This window comes from Mustela erminea, chromosome 2 (genome assembly GCF_009829155.1).
Source record: "Mustela erminea isolate mMusErm1 chromosome 2, mMusErm1.Pri, whole genome shotgun sequence".
Lineage (NCBI taxonomy): Eukaryota > Metazoa > Chordata > Mammalia > Carnivora > Mustelidae > Mustela > Mustela erminea.
Genome location: NC_045615.1, coordinates 60,271,660 through 60,298,173, shown reverse-complemented (window position 1 = coordinate 60,298,173; position 26,514 = coordinate 60,271,660). Strand labels below are relative to the sequence as shown.

At 40.3% G+C, this 26,514-nt stretch overlaps 1 protein-coding gene across 3 annotated transcripts in view; it reads left to right on the top strand.

Moving 5' to 3' along the window:
- Positions 1 to 26,514, top strand: part of SLC39A8 (solute carrier family 39 member 8) — an 82,714-nt gene that overhangs the window by 4,136 nt on the left and 52,064 nt on the right. For all 3 annotated transcript variants that reach the window (XM_032333022.1, XM_032333020.1, XM_032333021.1), the window contains exon 3: positions 22,087 to 22,249. In XM_032333022.1, the coding sequence (XP_032188913.1) occupies positions 22,087 to 22,249 (163 nt within the window). The remainder of the gene's footprint in view (positions 1 to 22,086; positions 22,250 to 26,514) is intronic.

Sequence of the window (26,514 nt, the reverse complement as noted above, 5' to 3'; positions counted from 1 at the left end):
TCTCTCTCGGGGGGTTCTTGGAATAAACAGGGGCACCCCAATTGAATGAACACCCTGGCTGATTGATATAGGGGACTTAAGAATAGCTTCAGTGTCACCTTTTGTTTGTCCGATGTTCTTCTCTTCTTCTTCAGATATTCTTTTCTCTTCATTTTCTTTTCAGAAAAACCCCTCACCTCCTAGTTCTTAGGTGTAGACACTGGTTAAACAGCTTCATAAAGGAGGAGACTCTCATCCTTCAAATGGTAACACGAAGCTGCAGGAAATGGGTCTGTTCAGATAAGGCAGCCCCGCAGGGAGGGTTAGTAGGGGAGCTGGAGACGTGGGGGTGGGTGTAGGAGGCTGGCATGCAGAGGCGACCTTTGTTTCACCTATCACCCAACCCTATGCTTTTACTTCTCTCTCTTAACTCTTCTTCTTCTTCTTTTTTTTTTTTTTTGCAATGTATCTTGCAGCACATCTCCTGCTTTTGTTTTTCCTTTTATGTTGCTACACCCTGTTACCTGGACCTTGTTTTTAAACCTCTTCCAATTCATACCCAATCTTCCCAATGCAACACTTGCAGTATGCCTCTCCCCTTTCAAAACTCAGCCATGAGCTGGCTGTCTCTTTGCTGGTGAGGTTTAAATCAAGGCCCCCATCCCTGCTTTAAGATACCAACCTACCCCTCCAGACTTAGCACTAAACTATTAGCTCTTCCGTGAATTCATCTGAAACTTCTGCACAGCCACTTCCTAGCTCATTATCTTCCTTGTATCTTTCCCGTTTCCAACTAGAAAGTCCTTTTCCTTGAATTACCCTATCAAAATTGTACAGTTTTAAAAGAAGGGCTGAACAACTCCATAAAACCTTTCTGGGACATCACAGCCAGGACCAATTCACTGATTTCTCTCCTTTTTAATTCCTACAATATTTTTTATTATGCTGTTTACACTTAACTATGCATGTGTTCAACAGATACTTTGAATGACTACTATATTCTAATTAAAGTGGTCATTTTAAGAGTAGAAATCTGATCATATCACTCCTTTTACTAAAGCAGTTCAACTCCTTCAAGATAAATGTCAAATTCTTTAATGTAGCTAAAGCCCTTTTAAGATCTGGTTCCTGAATATTCCTCAAGCCTTCTCCTTTGCCACCACTGTAGTCTTAATGGACTGCTCAGAGTTCCTGGTTCTCCGTGTATATCTGCCGATGTTTCAGCTGCCAGTTTAGACCTTATTTCTTCTGAAAAGTCTTTCTTGATCGGCTCAGGGGTTTAGTAGGAACCCTTCTCTGTGATTCTTTGTTAATTGGTGCCTGTGTAATCAAAATATATATTGGCAATTATATCATAATATTATAAAATGTAAATAATTTTATGCATTACAATTTTCTGTTTATATGGCTCTCCCCAACACCCCTCCCCCCAGCCCCAACCCCTGTAACCAACATAAACACAAATGATTTTAAAAAAATTGAAGGGAATGACCTGACTCATCTCTAGGGGCTGGTATAGTGCCTGGTATACATAACACACATTTTCTGCATGTTTTGAGTGAATGAGTGAAGATTGTTTAATAAGAGTAATACAGTCTGGGTTCTCCCATGGCATTACAGTTTATTGAGGGAGGTATGACATATGCACACATAATTATAATCATGCACAATAGCATGATATGTCTAATGAAAGAATTGCAAATGAAAGTGGAATAGGGATCAGCCATGTGTTTCAGAAAATTCACCTGCATGAGAGTGGAATGTGTTGGTTTGGGTCTAGACGGAGTCAGAGAGGAGACTGCTGGTGTTTGCGGATGTCATGATTGTTGGAGCCTGGAGACAGTCAGAAGGTAGCATAAAGGCTCTGTCTCTTGCAGAAAAGCAGGCAAAAAAGCTCCCTTCCCCCAGTAAATATCTTCTACTTCATTCTTTTGCCTATAGTGTCTTTGACTCTTGTTAAATCTTTTCCTTTATTAGCTTCCAGCCTAATGATGCCAAAGGGAGAGGCAGTGAGATAACTCTTGGCTTTTAATTTTACTGGATAGCAGCATGTAGCCAACAGAAGAGGTGTGTGTGTGTGTATGTGTGTGTGTGTGTGTGTGTGTGTGTGTGTGTGTTCATTCCATATCTGTTATATGCATGGTTTGTTGATCTCTGTTGTACTTTTACTTGGGGTGGGGGTAATGGTGGGTTAGATGACATAGGTTGTGGGGACCTCTGACATGGACAAAGGAGAGAAAAAACATCTGTTCTTTTTCTTCTTTTTTTTCTTTTGACCTTCATGTTCTGAGAAATGGTGGGGGGTAGATCTTCCGGGAATGTCTTCCAGCCTGCTTGTTCAGGTGAGAAATGAAGGGTGAGACAGAAGGGCAAGACAGAGGGTGAGGCTGCATTTAGGTCTCTGGTTGCTTTACCTTCAAGATAATGTATCTGTTCTCACCTCTTATATCCCTCTCATTTAAGTTGAGGGTGTATAGTTAGATCATTGTTTTCAAGAGGTTAAGGAAGTGAAGGGCACTTGTAATTCATTTGACTATGACTATGATGTCAAGAGCTTAGCTTGCCTCCATGCCTGTTATGATTGGGATCTGTATGGGAAAATGCTCTTTAGTCTTTCCATATCTAACAACCCTAAGAGTCATATGCACCCTTTTGTACATACCATTAATAGTTATATCTGGCAATTTACTGGTCTTTCACTATGTGCCATATATATATATATTTTTTTTTAAAGATTTTATTTATTTGACCAAGAGATCACAAGTAGGCAGAGAGGCAGGCAGAGAGAGAGGGAAGCAGGCTCCCCACTGAGCAGAGAGCCTGATGCTGGCTGGATCCCTGGACACTGAGGTCATGACCTGAGCCAAAGGCAGAGGCTTAACTCACTGAGTCACCCAGACGCCCCTGTTCCATATCTTTTAACCGATTTATTTGTATTATTTCATCCTCACAGCAATTCTGTGATAATAGCACCATTATTATCTTTATTTTACACAGGAGAAACATGTGGTACAGAATGGTTAAGTAACTTAAACAGTGTCACACAGTAAGCGGTAGAACCTCAAGGCAGTCCTAAATGCTACGCTGTTGTGGATGTTTTGATTATAGTCTTGAAAATCATACTCTCTCTAGCCTGAGCAACTATTACTTCAGATTTTGAACTATGAATAGAAGTTATTCATCATTGATCACAATCAGCTTATCCATAGCTTAGTCACATGAAGGGAACTGTGCCAAGAGTGTAGAAACGACAGTGGTGATAATATGTCCCTTGCCTCAGAGAGCTTCAAATCGAAATAAGAAATAAGACAGAAACTCGTGAAAGGTGCACAAGGCAAAACCGCATAGTTAAGTAATCACTGGGGCAAAGACAGTGAGAGAGAGTATTAGGCTGGCTGTGATTCACCATCATATGAACACTGCTGAGGGCCTGTGCTGCTGGTTTAGAAGGAAGCAATGAAGGAAGAGTAGGTGAGTGGAATTCCTAACTCGGACCGCGCAAGTCTGCTCTGCGAGGGAGCTTGAGCTCTCACACACATGAATGGGAGAGGGCAGAGGTAAAAACTTTTTTCCTTGGTAGGGGTAGATCTTTATTCCTCATGAGGGATGTTCAGAGTCGAGTAGCTGGGTGGGAGGTTTGCAGGCTTTATGCTTTCCAGGAGTCATGCCATATTCCTGTTTCCTGAAGAGACCCATCCAGGGAGATGCTAGGACTTCATTTCTCCATCATAAAAACCCATTGCTTTGGGTGCCTAAGTGGCTCAGTCGGTAGAGCGACTGCTTTCAGCCAGGTCATGATCCTGGAGACCTGGGATCGAGTCCCGCATCAGGCTCCCTGCTTAGCAGGGAGTCTGCTTCACCCTCGGACTCACCCCTGTGTCCTGCTTTCTCTCTCTCTTTCAAATAAATAAATAAAATTTAAGAAAAACAAAACAAAAACCCCATTGCGTTTCAACTGTGACTGTAGTTTAAAATTTAAATTTTAAATTTAATGTACATTGAATCCCCTATGTTACCTGTTTCTTTTGGTGATGGTAGTGGTTGGGGGAGAAAAATAGGACTATAAATAGGAATGGAAAATGAGGCCTGAAGTTGAGAGGGATTGATATTCCTCAGGGAAAAGAAAAGCAACCCCTTTATGAAGGCAGCTTAATGTGGTTGGTAATAAGGGTCTGCGAGTTACTTATACTCAGAGTGGCATTTCCTCAAAGGAGTGTCCATATTGCTAGATGCAAACAATTAATATTAGGATCATTTACCATGCAGTTTATTATTTAAAAAAAAAAAAAAAAGAATGTTACTGAACTCGAGACTACCTAAGAAACTGTAGTTTTTAGAGTTTTCCCATCCCCAACTCCAGATAACAAACAGTAGGTTCCTGCTTGTAATTGAATCTAATTAATTTATTCTCGAACTATTCCCAGTTGTCTGTTTTAGGAGCCAAATGGGTTTGCCAGGTCTTGCGATTTATTTTATAAAGAAATGAAACTAACATTGAATTACCTTTGTGATGATGGGATTTGGGAGCATAGAAAATCTCTAGAATAGAGCCTTGTTTCAACTGGTTTCTGTCTCCTTCCAAAGATCCTCTGTTGCTTTTCTTGGCCTGGAGTTTATAGAGAGCAAAACAAAAATCTGTGAATCTAGATCAAAGGTGTTAACCTGAAAAGTAGTATTATGCCTTCCAAATCCAAATATCTAATACCTTGACTTTTTTTATTATGAAGTGAATGGCTAGAGAACAAAAACAGGTGTGCATTGATAAGGCCTGAAGGCTTTAGTTCCACGAACCCAGCTTAAAAATAATCCAGAGTTGCCATCGATTTATTTGGTGAGCTCCTTAGATCTCAAACTGGAGTAGAGAATACAACATAATGGTTAACAGTTTGGCCTCTGGAATCAAACAGACCTGGGCTGAAACTCTAATTCTGTCACGTATTAGCTGGGGAATCACAGGCAAGTCATTTAACTTCCTTAATCCTTAGTTTTTACACCTGTGAATTGAAAAAATGATCCTTACTCATAGGTGGTTGTTTGAACTAAAAAATAAGAAAAATAATAACATTGACTGAACAATCACTGTATTTCAGACACTTAAATATTTACTGCATTACGTGTAACAACTCAAAGATTTTTGTCATTGCCTATATTACTTCAAATATTAAATAACATGTAAGAGTACATGTAAAACACGTATGGCCTGGCTTAAATATGTGCTCAATGCATAGTTATTATAATACTATGTTACTTGGTATAGCTATACTGTTTTTAACAAAATTGTCTTTTACTGGAGGCCTGAGTACCCCAGGGTCAGTCAACTTATGGAAAGCACTGCTCTAAAAAGACAGCAAGGATTAATGAAATGAAAAGTTCAATGAGAAATATGTCAGTCTAGCGCTGGTTTCAGTGTTAGTTTCCATGACAACTCTCACCTCAAGAGTCTTTTACCTTTTGCCTCTGCTTCCCTTTGATCAAACACTCCTGATAAATTCCTAAAAATGTAAACTTTAGGTGTATAGGCTAATGGGATGCTATTGGGTATTTCAGACCATGGGCATTTCCTCTCCTCCAGATTACTTCTGAGGCTACATTTAGGGGTTAGCTGTATTTTATTACTCTTCTCCAAAATTTACATCACTACTGAAATGTGAATGGTAGGGAGTCTATGTTCTATTTCCAGAAATTCATGTAATTGTGGTTTGAAGTTTAGATTTACTTTAGGATCTCTGTATGGGTTTTACAAGCTGGCAGAATCCAGGGCCCTTCATGTCTAGCTGGCCTTGTTTGTTGAAAGCCAGTAAGAGAACAGGGGCTGCTTTGGTCTCACTGGAATAAGTGAGAGATGAAAGGTAGCCCAGACTTCAGGTGAAAGGGAACAGTAGAATCCGTAGGCTAATTCTGAGTCGGGTCACAGATCGATCCTGCTTTATACACATGTGTAAGAAAACACAGTTTCTTTTGTTGAGGAATGAATGCTATTGATGCTATCAGCTGATTGAGTTTGTGTATCAAATCGTGATCCAGTTCTCTTTAGGATCAGGAACCTCAGAATTTAGGGATATTCTTTGCTTATTTCACCTACACACCGTAATGAGAAAAGCGAGACATTAGCTCTGTTCCTAATTTTGGGATGAATGCCAGTCAAGGAAGTACTCTATTTTTAATTAAATTAATTAATTAGTTAGTTATTTTAGAGAGAGGGAGAGAGGAGGGAGAGGGGCAAAGGGAGCGGGAGAGAGAGAATCTTACCTGCGGTGCTCCATCTCAGGACTCTGAGATCATGACCTGAGCTGAAATCAGGAGTTGAGTGCTTAACCAACTGGGCCACCCAGGCGCCCTCCCTCTCTTTTTTCAGTTAAGGAAATACTCTGAGTAGGACCTTCACCCTAGGAGAGGAAGCAGTTTCTGTCGTGAGGGGAATGAGGCTAATATTTTCAGAGGACTTACCGTGTTCCAGGCAGCATGCTCAGTGCTTCTTAATACATCATCCCGTTAACCCTCCTAATCTTTTTTTAAAAATTTTTTTTCATTTATTTATTTTCAGCATAACAGTATCATTATTTTTCACCACACCCAGTGCTCCATGCAATCCGTGCCCTCTATAATACCCACCACCTGGTACCCCGACCTCCCCCCCCACTTCAAACCCCTGAGATTGTTTTTCAGAGTCCATAGTCTCTCATGATTCACCTCCCCTTCCAATTTACCCCAACCCCCTTCTCTCTAACTCCCCATGTCCTCCATGCTTTTTGTTATGCTCCACAAATAAGTGAAACCATATGATAATTGACTCTCTCTGCTTGATTTATTTCACTCAGCATAATCTCTTCCAGTCCCGTCCATGTTGCTACAAAAGTTGAGTATTCATCCTTTCTGATGGAGGCATAGTACTCCATAGTGTATATGGACCACATCTTCCTTATCCATTCATCCGTTGAAGGGCATCTTGGTTCTTTCCACAGTTTGGCGACCGTGGCCATTGCTGCTATAAACATTGGGGTACAGATGGCCCTTCTTTTCACGACATCTGTATCTTTGGGGTAAATACCCAGGAGTGCAATGGCAGGGTCATAGGGAAGTTCTATTTTTAATTTCTTGAGGAATCTCCACACTGTTCTCCAAAGAGGCTGCACCAACTTGCATTCCCACCAACAGTGTAAGAGGTTTCCCCTTTCTCCATATCCTCTCCAACACATGTTGTTTCCTGTCTTGCTAATTTTGGCCATTCTAACTGGTGTAAGGTGATAATCTCAATGTAGTTTTAATTTGAATCTCCCTGATGGCTAGTGATGATGAACATTTTTTCAGATGTCTGATAGCCATTTGTATGTCTTTATTGGAGAAGTGTCTGTCCATATCTTCTGCCCATTTTTTGATATGATTGTCTGTTTTGTGTGTGTTGAGTTTGAGGAGTTCATTATAGATCCTGGATATCAACCTTTTGTCTGTACTGTCATTTGCAAATATCTTCTCCCATTCCGTGGCTTGCCTCTTTGTTTTCTTGACTGTTTCCTTTGCTGTGCAGAAGCTTTTGATTTTGATGAAGTCCCAAAAGTTCATCTTCGCTTTTGTTTCCTTTGCCTTTGGAGACATATCTTGAAAGAAGTTGCTGTGGCTGATATCGAAGAGATTACTGCCCATGTTCTCCTCTAGGATTCTGATGGATTCCTGTCTCACATTGAGGTCTTTTATCCATTTTGAGTTTATCTTTGTGTACGGTGTAAGAGAATGGTCGAGTTTCATTCTTCTACATATAGCTGCCCAGTTTTCCCAGCACCATTTATTGAAGAGACTGTCTTTTTTCCACTGTATATTTTTTCCTGTTTTGTCGAAGATTATTTGACCATAGAGTTGAGGGTCCATATCTGGGCTCTCTACTCTGTTCCACTGGTCTATGTGTCTGTTTTTATGCCAGTACCATGCTGTCTTGGTGATCACAGCTTTGTAGTAAAGCTTGAAATCAGGTAACATGATGCCCCCCGTTTTATTTTTGTTTTTCAACATTTCCTTAGCGATTCGGGGTCTCTTCTGATTCCATACAAATTTTAGGATTATTTGCTCCAGCTCTTTGAAGAATACCGGTGGAATTTTGATCGAAATAGCATTAAAAGTATAGATTGCTCTAGGCAGTAGACACAAAAAGATGGAAGACCATTCCATGCTCTTGGATTGGAAGAATAAACATTGTTAAAATGTCTATACTGCCTAGAGCAATCTATACTTTTAACCCTCCTAATCTTACAGGAAGGCCAGTCTTAGCTAGGTTAAATACCTCACTCGGGGCGGGGGTGGGGAGCACCTGGGTGTCTTAATGGGTTAAGCCTCTGCCTTAGGCCCAGGTCATGATCTCAGAGTCCCGGGACTGAGCCCCGCATAGGGCTCTCTGCTCATCAGGGAGCCTGCTTCCTCCCCAGTCTCTCTGCCTGCCTCTCTGCCTACTTGTGATGGCTGTCTGTCAAATAAATAAATAAAATCTTAAAAAAAAAAACAACAAAAAAACCCAGAATCCTCACTCGGAGTCATCGCTCCAAGGTGGCAAAGTGAGCATTCCATTGCAGGGTGACCAGACTTCAGAACCTATGCTCTTTCCACTTCTGTTCCTCAGTCTGAATGGTATCATCCCAAGAAGGGACTAGTTGATTTTCCGAAAACCCATGTGTCCCCTCTTGTCATCCATGTGCCTGGATGTCAGGGTAGAACTGATGGGAGAGAGCTTCTTGAAGCCACGGGGACCTGCATAATTGTTTGAAGTAGGAAGGAGTTCTCTGCTGATACTACCCTTGTCTCAGTAAAACAAGAAAAAAGTTACCATTTTTGTTCCCCCTGCTGAAGTTGTCTCTGCAGTAATCAGGGTTAGCTCTAAAACCTGATGTTAGTTCCTTCACAGCCATTTTTCAACCTTACAGTGTTATTTCCTGATTACCGGCATTTGATACTCAAAACAGTACTGTGAGAGAATGAAGACCAATCTGTTTCCCCAGAAACTGAGACACAAGTAAGTCATTTGGCAGAAGTCACCAAGGGTCCAGATGGGACAGGGAAAACAGATATTCCAAGTTTGAATGCCCATTTCTTCTCATGGTTTGGGGCAGATGCTGTGTTCGTGGAGTCCCTGTGCTGTGAATCCCCTGAATGTATCATGATCCTTGTGCTTCGTTTTCTGTACATAACTGGACCGTGGAACTATTTGAAGTTCTATTACATTTCTGCACCTTTCTGTCCCCCCACAGCACATTGTGGTCAGGCTCTGTCCCTGGAGCTTTCATGAAATTAATCCTGGAGGACATTACCCAGAACCTTCTTATTGGTAAATACAATAGGCGCTTCTCAGGCCTTACCTCTCCCGATTAGTGTTGGTGGCGTGCAGCACATCCTACTGGAAACACACACCCTTTTCTTGCTGGAAACTAAGTGTGCCTTGATTTTCTTACCTCCCTGTTTCTTTTCAGTTTCAGTGTCCTTTGGTCGTCCTTTAACTACTGGTGTTCCTCAGGGTACTGTCTCAAGTCCTGTTCCCTTTGATTTTGCATACTGTCTCTGCACAGCCTCCTGTCTGTCCCTCTGGCTGCAGTTCCCTTGTGTGTAGATGCTCTCTAAGGAGAGAGTTCAGATTTCTCTCTGGCCACTCCCATTGCCCACTGATGTGCAACTCCCTCTCCTCCCCAACTCAGCAGGTCTAAACTTGTTCCAGACTGAGCTCATCAACTCTAACCTTTCTCCCGCACAACCTCCAGGTAATCCTGTTTGGCCAGTCTCAGGGATCCTCATCACCCTGTGCTTGCTTGGTTGATGAAACTGAAAACTGGATGTCGTTCTTGACACCCCTCCCCCCCTTATCGTAATTGCACCTAAGTCCTGTCACTGTAACGTCCACATATTTCTGTCTCAGTCTGTCTAAACTCCAGGATTCTCTCTTGCCTCATGGGGGTAATTTTACTTACTTGACGGGACTGTTACGGAGATTAGGTGAGTTACTGCATCTTGTCACTCTGTCATGTGCGTGGCATGCAGTAGGTGCTCAGTAAAGGCCTGCCATGGGTCTGCTGTTGCCGTCAGTCTTGCCCCATGCCCTCCCTGCGCTCCCCATTGCCGCCAGACTTAATATCTCATACGCACATCTGATAATCGCACCATCCTCAAGTCACTTCTCATTACTCTTAAATCAAATCTAAGCACCTTTCCTGATATTTAAGGCACTGCAGTAATATTCCTACCCCCTTATTTCTCCAACCCTATTTCTCCTTGTCCCTTTCCATCTCAGCTTAGATATTGTTTTCTCCTGGAGGCCTCTGACAATCCCATACATTTAGGGTGGCTTAATTAACTTTTTTTCACATTAAGGGATCCTACCCTAGCCCTTATCAGCCCATCCTGTAGTTACCTATATTTCCATCCAAACCCTGCAACAGTCTGAAACATCTTAGTAGCTTAGGGGCTGGGTGCATTTCAATCACTTTTTGTGTTTCTGTAACTAGCATAGTATCTGGCATTTAGTAGGTGTTCAGGAAATATTTGTTGAATGAATGAAAACTTCCACCTTTTAACACTAAATTTTATACTGACCTACTAACATAACTTTAAATCAGCCTAGATGTCTCACTTAATTCAAGATAAACCAGAAATTCCTTCATTTGTTGAAAATTCTTAAAATAGTATAAAGGAAATAGTATGTTAAACTAAAACCTGTGTATTATCAAAGTAGAAGGATGTAATAGTTTTTATCTCTTCTAATTTGTGAATTTTGTCAGTTTTGTTTTTTTTTCTCACTTAGCCGTGGGTTTTCTCCATAGCTTATAGTTATAATTTCTAGGGCAAGTTGGAAATGTTGGTGACAGTATAGCATATCTGTAGTATCAAGGCAACACCAGGCTCGTTCTGGGAAAGTTTCCTGGCATGAGAAGAGAAACTTGTGTCTTGAAAATTTGGCTCTTCAGAGGTAAATGACTGGTAAATGACTCTCAGGTTATCCAGTTGTCTTCCTCAGAATTATACTCAGGTACTGTGTGCTAGTTTCTGATTTCTTTTTCATCCATCCTTCATTTCCTTAATCTGGCAAATTAATGATTATGATAAGTTGAGCATCTTACATGTCCCAAGCCTCAGTAGGGTTGAGAAAGATAGAAAAGGAACACATCCATCCTTTCTAGATCTTCATGTGATCTTATTAAAGAGATACCCATTTTTATGAACAAATGATAATACAAGGAGGTACACAGTGAATTCCCAAAACACCATGGGCGTAGTAGTCTAGTGAGCATAGCCCTATTAGGCAGAGGAGGTGAGGGCCAAATGTTAGCACAGATAGGAGTTGGATTCTTCAAGAGGAGATACATCAGCATTCTAAGTGGGGTGGGGGTGCAGGGCCTACAAAGTCACAGTGAAGGTATATTATAAGATTTACTAAAACTTTTTATTAGAATAGAGAGTTCAGATATGCTTTTCAGGTTGGTAGAGGGACAAAGGAAGATTGGAGATAGATAATTGAAGTTCTTCAGTGTTGGGATTTTAGATGTTTGGCAGAAGAGAAGTTTCTTGTTTTTGTGTGGGGAGCCGGTCTGAGTAGAAGAGTGACAAAAACATCAGCAGAAATCATCTTATGGTAATATAGGATGAACAGGGTGAAAGATACATTAGGTAAGATCTACCAGAAGCTCCCAACTGGTCAGTTAAGTGGTATATAGGAAACTCTGTGTCATTCTTACGTGCAGACAAAAGTTTGTGCCCCTTTGTACTCTTAATAAGTATTGAGAACACCAAAGACCTTTAGTAAATGTGGTTAATATCTATTGATATTTACCATTATAAAATTTAATGTCGAGGAAAATTTTAAATATTTAACATATTAAAAATAACATTAATAAGTCCATACCATGTTAACATATTTGATGAAAACACAACTGTTTTTTCCATGATAAAAAATTAATAAGAAGAATGGCGTTGTTTTACATTTTTGCAAATCTCTTTACTATCGGGGCTTAGTCGAAGACAGCTGTGTCCTCATATATGCTGCAGCCTTCAATCTGTTGGGATGTATATCACATAGCCTCCGGAATGTCCATTGTTCACGCATAAAAGAATGAAAATGAAAAAGGAAAATGCAGTTTTAGTAATATTATAAAAGTAGGTTTAACCTTATATGTTCTCTGGAAGGGTTTTCGTAACCCCTAGGGCTCCCTGGAGCATGCTTTGAGAATCACTGTGCTAAAGGACTGTCATAAAATTGGGGCTGTGATGGATAAGGTCTTCCTTGTATGCAGTGGTGAGATGACTTTGAAGGATGAGCTCACCCCTGGTGGCATTTGCCCCAGCCCTGCCTGGAGAACAGTCCTACCTTCTACACCTCAATCCTGGAGGGACTGAGTGGAGGCCCTGGATGAGCAGGAAGGCTCAAAGACCTTTTGAGCCTGGCAGCAAATACAAGAAGGTCATTCTACAGGTGATGGAAACTAGGGTAGCTTCTGTCATCTGGAGACCGGTCAGGGTCAGAAAGTTAAGAGTCCAGACTGAGTGTCTGTGCTTTGATACCATGCCAGGCTCTTAGGGGTGAGAGGGCTTTAAGAAACTGAATGTGGATGGGACAGGATTGAGAAATATGTCAATAGCTACGGTAAAATCAGAAAACTTTGTAAACCTCTTTTAAAAAGTGTATCATAGATTCTAAAATTCCTTTTGCTTTAGTAGAAAAAGAAAAAAAATTCCAACTTGTCTTAATTGTGTTCGGAGGAACCTAGAAGAAGAGACTTAAGAAACTTCCCATGATGTAACTTTATTTTTCTAATTAAGATAGGAATACATATATGTTGTCTAAAACTTTGGCAAATATCGAGAAACAGAAAAGAAAAATAAAAACCACCCATAATTTCATTACCCCAAGGTAAAACACTGTTAAGATTTTGAAGCATACATCTCCAGGTTTTCTCTAACCCTGTTCATAGCAATGATGTCACTCTGTGCATATTATTTCATGATACTCTTATTTCCCTGAATGGTGTTTCATAAAACAAGGTGTCTTTCTTCAAATAGCGTATGTAGGAAAGGCCCTTTTTCTCTCCTCTTAAGGAATAGTTTGGAGAGTGAAATGTGAACATGTGCACGTATGTGCATGTGTGTGCTTGCGTCTTTGTGTGTCTATGTGTATTCTGGGTGGGACTTCCTGAGCACTCTAGTGGCATAAGTAAGAAACATAAGAAAAACTTGAGGGAAAAATGAAAAAAAAAATTAGGAAAAGAGAGTCGGGAATCACTTGATTAGCCATTTCTATAAAACTAGAGATCACTTACCTGGAATGTTTTTTGCTCAAACCTTTGAAAAGTCTGTCTTATCTTGGTAAAATAGTATTGAGAAAACTTTGGAAAGGAAAGTAAGAGGGAAAAGTTCAAGAGAATGTTGGTGAGTGTGACTCAGTGCATTTTTACGTTGAGCAATATCAAGGAGGTTCCGAAGTGGTATGTACTCACGTTCCTTGTGACTAAGGTTTGGCCGTTCCGTTATTGCATCAGTAACAAATCTGGAAGTGGTGTTCTCAGTCACTCTTACTTCGAACACTCCTGGTGCCAGTGTGATTCTGGGCTGCCACTGCTTGTGACCTTGTGCAGTCACCCCAGAAAGGATAAGTACATGGGACTGTTCACTTGTTTCAGGGACAGAAATGTACCTCCCCCCATTGTTAAACTCAAATTCCTCTTTAAACATTTAAGTATTTGAGTTGTTCTTCTGGGAACCTTGGCTAGTTGCCATATATGAAACACTCTTATGTATATGTCACTTTCTGCACTTGCTTACTTTCCTGTAATTTCATTTAGGTTACGACTGTGAACTTGAAATGTTTTTGCAATTGGCTTTTAAAAATACCGTGAAGATGAGTGAGGAGTTCATTCATACATTTAGGCATTCATTTATTCCACAAGTATTTACTGAGCCCTACTGTGTGCCAGGCACACAATATTATATTATTAGTATTAGGATTCATGAATACTGGGGTAAATATGATCTCAAGGATTCTAGAGGTTCTTGCCCATTACATACTTATTTTGGATCTTCATCTTTTCCTCCTCTTCATATGTTCTGACAACCTATGTCAGTCATACTGGTGTCATAGTCCAGTGTGGTTATGTGATGGTAGCTCGGGTGGATAAATTAACCCGTTGACTTCTCTGCCTGAGCTACAAAAACACTGACTCTAAAACAGTGACGGGGAAGTGAAGCATTCAGAATGGCACATGTGGAGGTACTCTAGGTTTGACAGTCCTGTTGCAGGAGAACTTCATGGCGGTGTCAGCGGCCAGGCATCGGTGGCAGAGAGGACTGTGCCAGTTCCACACACTGCTGCGCTGGTGTGGTCATTGTGCCCAGCATTCCTGTTTGGGTGGTGGGTAGGAGGGGTCTTTGAAGGGCAAAGAATCAAAACCATTATGCATTTCCTTCTTAATTCTCACCACGGTGAGAAAACCTGGCTAATGTTTGACTGTTTTGAAGCTCTGTCTTTGGGTATAATGCTAAATATGATGTAAGAGTAATTTAACTCTATCACTCAAGTCAATTTAGGGGCAACAGATATACTCCTCACCCCGGTCTAAGTGGTCCTTTTATTATCTGTGTTCTTATCCATGTTCAATCAACAAAACATAATAAGGGTATAGCCCCAAGAGTAGGGGCTTAGAAGTCAGAAAACACACAAAAAAGACATTGGTCTGAATTCTGTTGTTAACAGTTACAGGTTATTTCATCTTGGACAGCTTACTTTTCTAAGATATTGATTTCTTCATCCCAGATTTCTCCTTAAATCTACTTTAGTAATTGATGTGGGGATTAGAGGAATATAGCTTTTCTGTGCTTCTCAGTACTCGTGTAATAACTATTGTCTACAAAATTCATTTGTCAACTGATCACATACTTACTTGCATTACTGATTTCTGCCTAATGTAAGTTTTTGTGGTTCCTGTCTTATCTCTCCAGCCAGCAGAAGCACTGAACGAATATTTTGGACTCAGCACACGTATCTCGTTCTTCCGGATGCCTTCCCAGACCTCTTCCCTCACAATAGCTTGCACATATCTTTATTATTCTCCTTCTTACATTGTTCTATAGCTATAAATTTGTATGTATATGTTTTGTCTTCTGAATGGTGAGCTTACTGAAGATGGAGCTGTGTCTTATTCTCAGCACCTTTCAGAACACCTGGCCCAGAGAAGACGTCATTGACATGTGCTTGGTGAATGAATACAGGAATGGCAGTGAGGGAGGAGCGGGACTGGTTGTGATGGGAGTAGCGTCGATGAAGATTTTCGTTGGAGTCTTACTCAAACTCTTACCCGTTCAAAGAACAGCATATGAGTCATTCACTTGGGGTCTGGGGAAGGAGGAGTTGTTTGGCTTTCATCTCGGCTCCATACGCGGCAAGTTCCAGAAGGTAGCTAGAGTTCTTGCTATAAAACAACAGGTGTGCAGAGCAAGGAAAGGTAGAAGAGTCACTAAAAGAGAAGGGTTAGACAGAGCTCTTTCGGATTTGGATTCTTTAAAAAAAATTAAAAAAATTTTTTATTTATTTGACAGAGCGAGAGAGAGACATCATAAGTTGGCAAAGAGGCAGGCAGAGAGAGTAGGAGGAAGCAGGCTCCCTGCTGAGCAGAGATCTGCGTGCGGAGCTCAATCCCAGACCCCGAGATCATGACCTGAGCCAAATGAAGAGGCTTAACCCACTGAGCCACCCAGGCACACCCGGATTTGGATTCTTAATTCCAGTTTTACTCCTGGCTTCTCTGGGGCCTGGTAATGAAACTTAAATTTTGTGTGGCTCAGTTACTTGACATCCTAAATAAAAGACTGGACTAGGTGTTTCATTCTAATTTTGAGTGTCCCTGAGTTTAAGTACATTACAAGGTGCTCTCTCTTCCTACATTGACCCTTGTAAGAGAGAGCACAACCATACCTAGCAGTGTCCTTACTGGGTTCCTGAATTGCTCAGCTTCCGCAGAAGCACAATTCATGGAAAAACAGAATCTGAAACCATCTTTGGGGTGACTTTTGAATGGGATGATATTTCACTTCTGGTGTGGTGTGAAGGCTTTGGCACGATGGGTGTGGGATCGGGTGGTCCGAGTGTTCTGTATTATTTAATCTGTGCCATTTAACTAGAGAAAATGGTCTATGTGTTGAGAATAAGAAGACTGGAGAAGATTTAAAGAATGGAAAAGCTTATCTTTTTGCTTTCCCTGTAGGTTCTGGATGTAGCATTCATTTCCTAGCTTTGAAAATGTCTTTTTTTTTTTTTTTTTTTAAAGATTTTTATTTATTTATTTGACAGACAGATCACAAGTAGGCAGAGAGGCAGGTAGAGAGAGAGGAGGAAGCAGGCTCCCTGCTGAGCAGAGAGCCCGATGCGGGACTCGATCCCAGGACCCCGAGATCATGACCTGAGCCGAAGGCAGCGGCTTAACCCACTGAGCCACCCAGGCGCCCCTGAAAATGTCTTTTGAATGATTACTTTATGTATGAATCAGGACTCTTTCATTTGTAGGTTAAAAAACTTCTTCGTATGAATTAGCTTAAGTCACAAAGGCCATTCACTGTCTCAGATCCCTGAAGAGTCTAGCTTCAGGCACACGTATATCTAGGAGATTAACAGTGGTGTTGGAAACCTGTCTCTGTGCATTAGTTCACCATCTTTCACATGCTAGAAAAATGGCCTGAGGAAATCCCAGACTCACAGCAATACTAGTCCAAAAAGATTTTTTCCAGTAGCTCTACCAGACAACGGACATGTTCCCTGGTCAGCCCCAAATACATCACGTGGAAGGAAGCTCCCGTGGCATGAAGGTGGTCTGTTACTGGAGGATGAGGATCTCAGGCAGGCAAAACCAATAGGCATTCACTACATGTTACTGGCCTAGATGACTTCTGTTTGGTGCTTATATTGCTCTTTCTTATTCTCTGGCTCTTTCTGCTGCTTTTGCCCAAATGAAGTTATATGTTCCTAAAGCTTTTCTCTGCCTTCTGTGCTCTGTCTCCTGATGATCTCCTCCCCTCCACTCATCTCTTATCTCCTCACAGAAGACAGCCACATCCTTATCTCTGGCCTCTACTTTTCTCAGAAAAAACTCCCTCGCCATTTTCATCTGGTATCCCACAGGCATTGTTACTTAAAATGTCTAAAACGAAAGTGGCCATCAACCTCCCAAATGTGTTTCTTTTCTGAAGGTCCCCCAGTCACCCCTGTGGCAATATCCTCTGTCTGCCTACTAGGAGGTCTAACCTCAAAGTTGTTTTTGACAATTTCCTCTGCATATCATTTCTCTTTTATAGAAACTTTCCTAGTTTTTTATCATTATCTTTCATGAATTTAACACTTTTTCTCTGGTTTTATGGATATGGGTGTGAGATTTATTTCTGCCACAATTATTAGGTTTCTTGATGGAGAATCTTAGGACTTACTACCTTTGTGCAATTTCTTTCTTAGTTGTCATCCTTCAGCTTCCCCCACCTTCCCCTCCTCCCATCAATATTATACCCAGACTTTTATGATTCCAGAAATATTTTTTGAATGAAGAAAAGCATTTATGCAATGCATAGTACAATTACATGCTTATGATACTTGTAGCATAGTACAACAGTAGTTTAAGTGATAAAGACCGATTTTATTCAAGAACTGCTGCAGTAGAGGAGAAGGGACCTCAGTGTAGGACTGGGCTCAGTTCCAAATACATCATGGACAAGTGGGGATTTATAGCCACGGAGCAGGTGGGGGTCACTGAATGTAAAATTACTATGGGGAAGCATCATGGGTGGGTGGGAGGGATTTGGGTTGAGCAAACTTAATAGGATTCTTGCTGAAGGCAGGCCGGGGTGATCAGATATGAAAGATGGAGGATTCTCTGTAAAATAACTTAGCAGGATTCTTGCTAAAACCAGACAATGCAGGCCCTATAAGGATGGATGCAAGACTAAGGCTTCATGGGCTTAAAGGAACCTGACCAAATTTAGTCAAGTTCAGTGCCTTTATCATTATCCACACTGTGTAATTTTTCTTTCTTTCCTTTTTTTTTTTTTTTTTTTAAAGATTTTATTTATTTATTTGACACAGAGAGAGCACAAGTAGGCAGAGCAGCAGGGAGTGGAAGAGGGAGAAGCAGACTCTCCACTGAGCCGGGAATCCAGTGCAGGCTCCATCCCAGAATTCTGGGGTCATGACCTGAGCCTAAGGCAGTTGCTTCACCAACTGAGCCACTCAGGCTTCCCACGCTGGGTAATTTCAAATCTTGCCTGACTCTTTGGCATTTATCACAAGCAGATTTTTAACGCTACAGAATGTTGGAGGAGGAAGTGGCCCTTATCATTCAACCCTGCCCCTCCCCTCCCTGTATTAGCATTTCCACAAAGTAATGTCAGGGAAAGACGCAAAAACAGCAAAACAAAACAAAAATTTCTGGCTAGTCAGAATTGGTGAGGAAAAGGGAGTAGGAGAAGTAGAAGAAGTGCATGGAACTCCTTGGTTAAATGATTTCAAATATAATCTGAGATCACGTGTATGATACGAATCTCAACCCCCCTACCTCTACTCATTCCTTACTTTGGCACTTCTTCTATAGAAGATCCATTTGAGATTTAAGATCACCTTAATGTGGCAAGAGACTCAAGGAGTTTAAGTCAGACACTGAGAAAATATCTCCAAATAAGACGTCAGCCCACTGAATATTAGGGTGTTGGCTTGCTGGAGTTTGCCTCTAGGAGCTAAAAGCTCAAAGGACCGCAGCAAACAGCAGGGTGGTACTCTTGAGAATAGGGGTGTTGTAAAAACAAATGGATGGAAAGAAAAAAGCTCAGTCCATAAATGTAAAGCACATGGTAAAAGAGCTCAGGGGGTTTTATGAAGACATACTATTCAGGCTCATCATCCTCCCCTTGTGGCTCCTGCTGGTTTCATAATTTATTCCTTGTTTGTTTTGGAGCCGAAGGGGTGTGTTTGACAGGATGTTTGACCTTCCTCAACGGTTCCACCGGTTTTGTTGTCACCTCAGTGTTCAGGCACTGGGCTCTCATCCTGTTTGTCCTTGCCCTGGGAAACACCACCCTTTCTTAGACAACTGCTCTCTTTGTTGCCGGTTCAACTTTGTTACATCAAAGCATTATGGAAATTGAGATTGTAAAGCTAACTAGGCAGCTGCGTAAAGCTATAGGCATCCTACTTGCTGGCTGATAGCAAAAGATTTAAATAAAATCAGGCCTGCCATCAACTGAGTTTTGCCACACTGCTAGGATTCTGTGAGTATTCTCTCCTCATTCTAGGCAAGGCGTAGAGGGTTTTTTTTTGTTTTTGTTTTTAGTTTTAGTTTTAGTTTTTGTTTTTTTTTTTAGTTTCTATTTAAATTCCAGCAGTTTCATGTGTGTGATTTAGTGATTTGGCACTTCCGGGCAATACCGGGTGCTCATCCCGACAAGTGCACTCCTTAATCCCCATCCGCTATTTCCCCCATCCATCCACCCACCTCCTCTCTGGTAGCCATCAGTTTCTTGGTTCTCCATAGTTAAGAGTATCTTTCTCAGTTAGGTGAGGCCTAGAGTTTTGTCATGTCTCCACCTCCTTGATCTTTCTGGAGATGGAGCAGTTGGCCAGTGTCCAGGTGTTATTATCCATGACAATCTGTCCAGCCAAAATTTCTACATAGATGCTGCACAGATCTTCAAGACTCCAATAAGCTATTTTCCAGTACTGATTGTATGTTCCTTTGGCTACACGACTTTTCCCCCCAGCTGTATGGAGGAGAGTGTCTTTAATGATGTGTGATGCACAATTAAAACATTTTTGAGGGCAGTGATTTTCAAACTCTTCACTGCCATTTATAGTAAAAAAATGAATTTTACATTGTGATCCAGGAGTTGTGTGCTTGCTGTCTAACTGGAGCAAGTCTCACTACGTAACACTTACTCTTGTGAGGTGTGGCGGTGCTCTGTAGTTTCTATTATATTTTTAGCCCCCTAAAAAATGCTGACTGTGACGTGGTAAGTGGATTTCTTGACCCACTAATGAGTCACCTTCTGAGTTTGAAAAGAACTGCTTAAAACAGTTTCAAGTTTTAGGAAGTCTTAGTATGCTAATTCTGAGAAGACTTTGGAAATTATCTATGGGCAGCTTCCCATTTTCATCCTAGTTTAGAGTTGGAGGAACTTTAAGTCCAAGTAGGTTAAGACTTCCTTGTAGGGGAACAGTACCATTTGATGTTTATGCTACTATACCCATTTATTCCTGGAATCATGCTGTGGGCAGTTTGACCACATGGACTCTAATGTTTGAGTCTAGCCATTATGCTCCTGGGCAGCTTCATCGTGACAAAGAAATGTTTCCCACTTTCCTTCCTCCAGTTGAGCTATTTTCTCCTTCCATTAGCTTATCATCCCCCTAGTTGGCCAAGGACAACGGGAAGACTGTTAACAGAGCATTGAGAGTGGTGTCTCCTCTTCTACAGATGACACACATCTATTCTTGTCATAAATCCAAACCCATTGTCATGGCTTGGACAAGAAATAGCTTTAGACACATACTTGGGCATTAAAAAAACAGAGAGATGTCGAAATGTGCACTTTAAGGCATTTGCAATTTTATTTCGACATCTGCACACATCTTGGTGTATTGGATGTTCTTTTCATCTTAGTAATCAGTAGTAAGTGATCTCTTTTTACACGCATCTTACATGTTTAGTTTCATTGTTTCTGTTGCGAAGGGAATCGCAGAGCTTCATGGTCAAACAGTTAACACCAACTTTCGAGTTCTCAAATGCCATGCATAGAGTGTCAGTCAGCTGTTGCTGCCATAACAGAATATTATCAACTGGATAGCTTAAACGATGGAAATTAGTGTTCTCATGGTTTTGGATGCAGGAAGTCCAAATCGAGGGCTCAAAAGGGTCAATGTCTTTCTGGTAAAAGGTCTGTCTTTGGATTGCAAATGGCTGACTTCTAACTGTCTGCCATGGTGGAGAGAAAGGTCAGGCAAGCTCTTTGGTGTCTTTTCTAATAAGACCACTAATCTAGTTGGACTAGGACACCACTCTCATTACCTCATCTAACCCTAATTATTTCCCAAAGGCCCCAACTTTAAGTATCATTATATTAAGAGTTAGGGCTTCAATATATGAATTTTGGGGGAGAACGCAGTCCAGTCTGTAGCACAAAGCCAAGTAAGATCTTAGTGGGGTTTAAATATTGGCTGAAGCATGCAAAGAACTTTTCTGAATTGTACTTATTAAAGATAGAATCTCTTCTGTTTGAGTGAATGGATATTTTTCACAGTCTGTAACTCTTAAAATGATTATTAACCACTGTAACACATTTAATTTCTTTTATATTCTCATAATGTAAGTATATGGATGATATGTTGTTCATAGTTAAAATATGCCCAAGAATAAAATGATACCTTTAAAAAGTGATTTTCATAAAAATTTTTGTCCTAAAAAATTTTATTAATTGTTAATGAATTTCTAAGCAGCCTAGTACTATTTTCAAAACCTTGTATAAGGAGAAAAGCTACCCACTGTCATTGAGAACAATACATATTTTAGCAAGTAACCGTATGTGCTAAAGACATACTTTAAAACAAGTATTTTAAGTTGGAATTATTGTTGCTGTCTAGAAGCATGGATGAATTTCTTAATTAAGAAGGTGTAAGGGAGCCAGGTGTTTGTCTACAAGAAATGTTGCAGAGAGTTACTCCAGTAGCCTACACAAAAGATCCAGTCCAAAGACAAAGAGAGAGGAGAGATTGAGAATATAGAATCTTCTTTAAAGCTTTTGATTTGAAAGCTATTGGTCAACTTTTAATGTTTGTAAAGTGCTTGGGAACTTTCAACCCAGTTCTTACCTTTTTGGGAGCCATAGGTAGACTATTGGTCAAGAAGGACCTTTTGTTTTTTGGGTTTTTTCTTTCTTTCTTTTTTTTTTTTTTTGTATTTTTTCTTGTTTCTAGGTTTATAGAAGTAAGGACTGTTTTAAAATTTTAGGGTATAGAGTTAGTGCTGTGGGTCTAAATAAAATATTCTCTGTCTCTTTAAAGTATGTTTGCTGGCATGCTTTTACTATGTTAACACATACATGTTTACTTTGTTTATCCTGTTTCAGTGTCTGTCAGCTGAAGAGATCTTTTCCCTTCATGGCTTTTCAAACGCTACTCAGATAAGCAGCTCTAACTTCTCTGTCATCTGTCCAGCAGTCTTACAGCAATTGAACTTTCATCCTTGTGAGGATCTGCCCAATCACAAAACCAAACCAAATATTTCAGAAGGTATGTTGGAAGTTTTTTCTCCTGTTTGTCTGAAAAGTCTATAGGCTGGTCTGAAATTGAATTAACTTCTTTCTTTGATTTATTGCTTTTAATTAATCTGCGTGAAGGTCCTTGGTAAAATACTTATATTCTGAAAGTATTTAGAGTAAGAATAATTAGAACTCATTTAAACTTCATGAACTGTGCTCTTCTATTTGTGGAGTCAAAATTATACTTGGTACTGCTTAAAAATTTTGTAAAATGCAATATTTCACTTTATTCTATTATTTATTTACCTATTTATTTATTTACTTATTTATATTTAGAGAGAGAGAGAGTGCATGGGATGGGGAAGGGACTGGAGGGGAGGGAGAGAGAATCTTAAGCAGGCTCCATGCTCAGCCCAGAGCTGATGTGGGGCTTGATCTCACAATGCTGAACCAAAGTCAAGAGTCAGACACTTAACTGACTGAGCCACCCACATGCCCCCCAATTCCTGATTTTAAATAAAACATGCTTTATAGTGCTCATGTTTAATTGATATTAACTATTTGGCTCATAACTGATCAATTCCCATTACCTGTGCTTATCATATTATTTAAAAGCTTCTCAATTTATCTGTAATTTTCAGTAAAGGGATAGGGAATAGCATGGTTCTAGATTAAATATTAAGGTACTGAGTTATTACTGCTTTAATTTTTGTAAATGAAAGAAAAAGCCAGCGACTATTTTAGGTGCCTCTTACAGTGTTGGGATAGATGTATTTCAAAGGAATAACCTGCTGCAAAGAAATTTTAAAACATAAGAAAACAAGTGTGTGCTTACTATATGGTTGACACACTTAAACATGTAGAAGAATTCTTTTTTTTTTTAAGAATTCTTTTGCAGGGGCGCCTGGGTGGCTCAGTGGGTTAAAGCCTTTGCCTTTGGCTCAGGTCATGAGCGCACGGTCCTAGAATCGAGCCCCGCATTGGGCTCTGTGCTCGGCAGGGAGCCTGCTTCCCTTCCTCTCTCTCTGCCTGCCTCTCTACCTACTTGTGGTTCTCTGTCAAATAAATAAATAAAACCTTAAAAAAAAAAAAAAGAACTCTTTCGCAAATGAAATAAATCATTTATTTGCCATCTATGTGCAGTTTCCTGGTGTCCTCAAATTGTTAACCTGACCCACATGGGCATTTTAGTTCTCATTTTTCTGTACATCATTCATTCAGTAGGTGTTTATTGAATGACATGCCAAGCACTGTTCTGGGCATTGGGGATTCAGTAGTCAACAAGAAAAATTCCCTGCCCTTTTAGGACTTAGAGTATAATGGAGAAGAAAAATAATAAATGTTTATAAAACAACCAACTAAATAATATAATTTCAGGGTGATAACTGCTATAATAAAGTAGGCAAGGAATAGAAGGAAATAGTGGGCAAATGTGGTTTTTGACAGGAGGCCTTTCTGATGAGATTGTTTTCGAGCAGAGTCCTGACTGAGGGGAGGGAGAGGACCAAGGCGAGATCTTCTCTGGGAAAAGAGCATTCTCGGTCAAGGGAATGGTCAGCATAAGCTTGGGAATGAGCTTTGTGTCTGTAAGGAATAGCTAAAAAGTGTGTGCATCTGGAACATGGTAAGCAGGAGGGAGAATAGAAGGAAATGATTGCTGGGGCCTAGTAGGGTACAGTAAGTTGACTGGACGTCGTTTTGAATATGGTATGAAGACACTGTAGGGTTCTAAATGGGGGAATCACATGATTTTGTTTGGATTTGTAAGAGAGGATTCTACCCACAGTTTGAAGAATTGATTATAGTAGGGTAAGAGGAGAAACAAGGAAATTAGTCAGAAGGCAATTCCCAGGGATTGGTGCTCAGATGATGGGACTTCGACTAAGGTGGGTGAGGGAGAGAGAGAAGTGATCGGATCCAGGATGGATTTTGGAAACTGTGCTAGAACGGTTTGCCTCTAACTGAATGTGGAGGTTGGGAAGAATGAATCTAGGTCTGAGCCACTGAAACTGGAGAGATGGTTGTGCTGTTTCACAGGATGGAGAAGACTGGAAGAAGTTTACTCTGGGGGAAGCGAGGGGTGAGGATCAGGTGTAATTTTTCACACGGTCAGTTTGAGACATTGACATAGACCCACAAAGAGGGATGTTCAGTAGGTAGTGACATGCATGCATTTAGTGCCCAGAGCACGGGTCAAGGCTAGAGATTGGTGGGCTTAGTGATGGCCTGTGAAGCCACTGGTCTGAGTGAGCACATCTGACCTGAGTATAAAGGACTATAAAAGAGAGAAATGATGGAGAAGAAAAGGGACACCTCAACAAAGGAAGTTCTTAGTCTACTGACTTTTGGATTCCTTTGTGTATATATGAATACTTTGATCTCTCTCTTACAACAATGATGAAAATATTGATAATAGCCAACTTATGTAGTACTCACTACATGGTGGATACTGTTCCAGATACTTGACCTATGTTAACTCATTTTACCGTCATACAGCTCTATGGTGTAGGAATCGCTGTCCGCATTTTACGACCAAGGAAACTTAAGTCCAGAGAGTTCCAGGTCGTTTGATCAAGAATATACAACTTGTACATGATAAAGTCTGATTCAAAACCCAAGCTGTCTCAGCTTTAGGATCCACATCCTCTTTTATAGTTTATTTACAAACACGAAGAACAGAAAGCCCCAGACATACTTTATTAATAGAGTTAGCGATTTTATGACTAACAATAACTTCACAACTAATTGTTTAAGAAAATATTTTTCTAGATTACATACTAAATAGGAATATGTTTGTATCTCTACAAGTTTGTTTAATATGATTTGCATTTTATATTTAAAAGTAAATTCAGAAAATGTTTTATGTATCAATATTTAATAGTGTATAACATATGAAAAGCATAGGTTCTGAAGCCAGCCTACCTGGGCCCAAATCCCAGCTCTATAATTTTCCAGCTATATTGGGCACATGACTATGTCTTTATACCTCTATTTTCTTATCTGAAACAGTATCTTTATCGTAAGGTTACTATAACGATTAATAACTTAGTATTTGTAAAGTGTATAGAATATAGTATAGCATGTAGTTAGGCCTTATATACACGTCTGTTGAATAAAATATATCTACCATGTACATAATTATGGACGTAGGAGATGAAGCTTCAGAAAAAGCAAGTCCTCTACTCCGTGCAGCTAAGTGACTGACACTCAGAAATGTTTTTAACCTTAATTCCAGGTTTCCTTTATCTTAGGAACCAGGAGGGTAGGATCAGAGAATTAGGAAGCAGGAAGTGAGAGCACTCCAGGGTCAACACTGCAAAGTCATAAAATGGAAAATCAATAGTTCTAAGTTATAAGATTAGACAGGCACCAAATATTTGGACAGAGACCCAATAAGGACAGAAATTCCTCTTAGGGTACACATTATCTTAGGAACTGAAATGGGGCTGGAGTGGGTGGGACAGGTTAGGAGAAGAGACAGAAAAATTTCTGGAGAATTAGAGAACCTGGTGAAGTACTCACTATTACTAATCTAAGATGTTTAATTTGATACTACATTGCCTTTATTTGGTGTATGCTTTTGTTTTATTTTAAAATGTGCAGTTGTGTGTGCAGTTGTGTTGAGCAATTTATTCAATATCTCTGTGCCTCAGTTGTCTTCATCTGTCAAATGGAGATAATTATAGTACGTTCCTCCTAGAATTGTTGGGGGTATCAAATGAGTTAATATGAAAATATCTGGAATAGTGCCTGGCACAGAGAAGGAAGACTATGTCTTCCCTCCTCTTAGACATGTGTTCATAGGTTCACTCCATTTCCTGTTCCCTATGTGAGCCTCTTCTTTTCCCACAAATAAATTATTTTTTAAGTAAGGAAAGGCACTGGATTCTTGAGGTAACTGTTCACTTAATATAGAGCCAATCCTGAGTTCCTTCAAAGACAAGAAAAACCAAAGTAAAACTAATTCAGAGGAGTCATGATATAAGGATTTTATAAACATGGTATGTGGTCCAGTTACCTTTAACCAAAGAGCCATGGGAAGCCTGAGGAGAGAGGGACAGCTGCCTGGAGGAGCTGGGAAAGCTCTAGAGAAGATGTCTTGGAGTCTAGTTAGAGAAACCCCGTGAGTTTCTCAGGCAAGGAAGATAGAAAGATGTTTTCAGATAAAGAATCACAAGTAAAGATAATTCTGTACTTGGAAAGCATTGTGTTAGCATAAAGGCCATGTTGAGAAGTATGTAAATAACACTGGAAAAGTTGTGTGGGAGTCTGTTTATGAACAGCAGTCTCGAATAG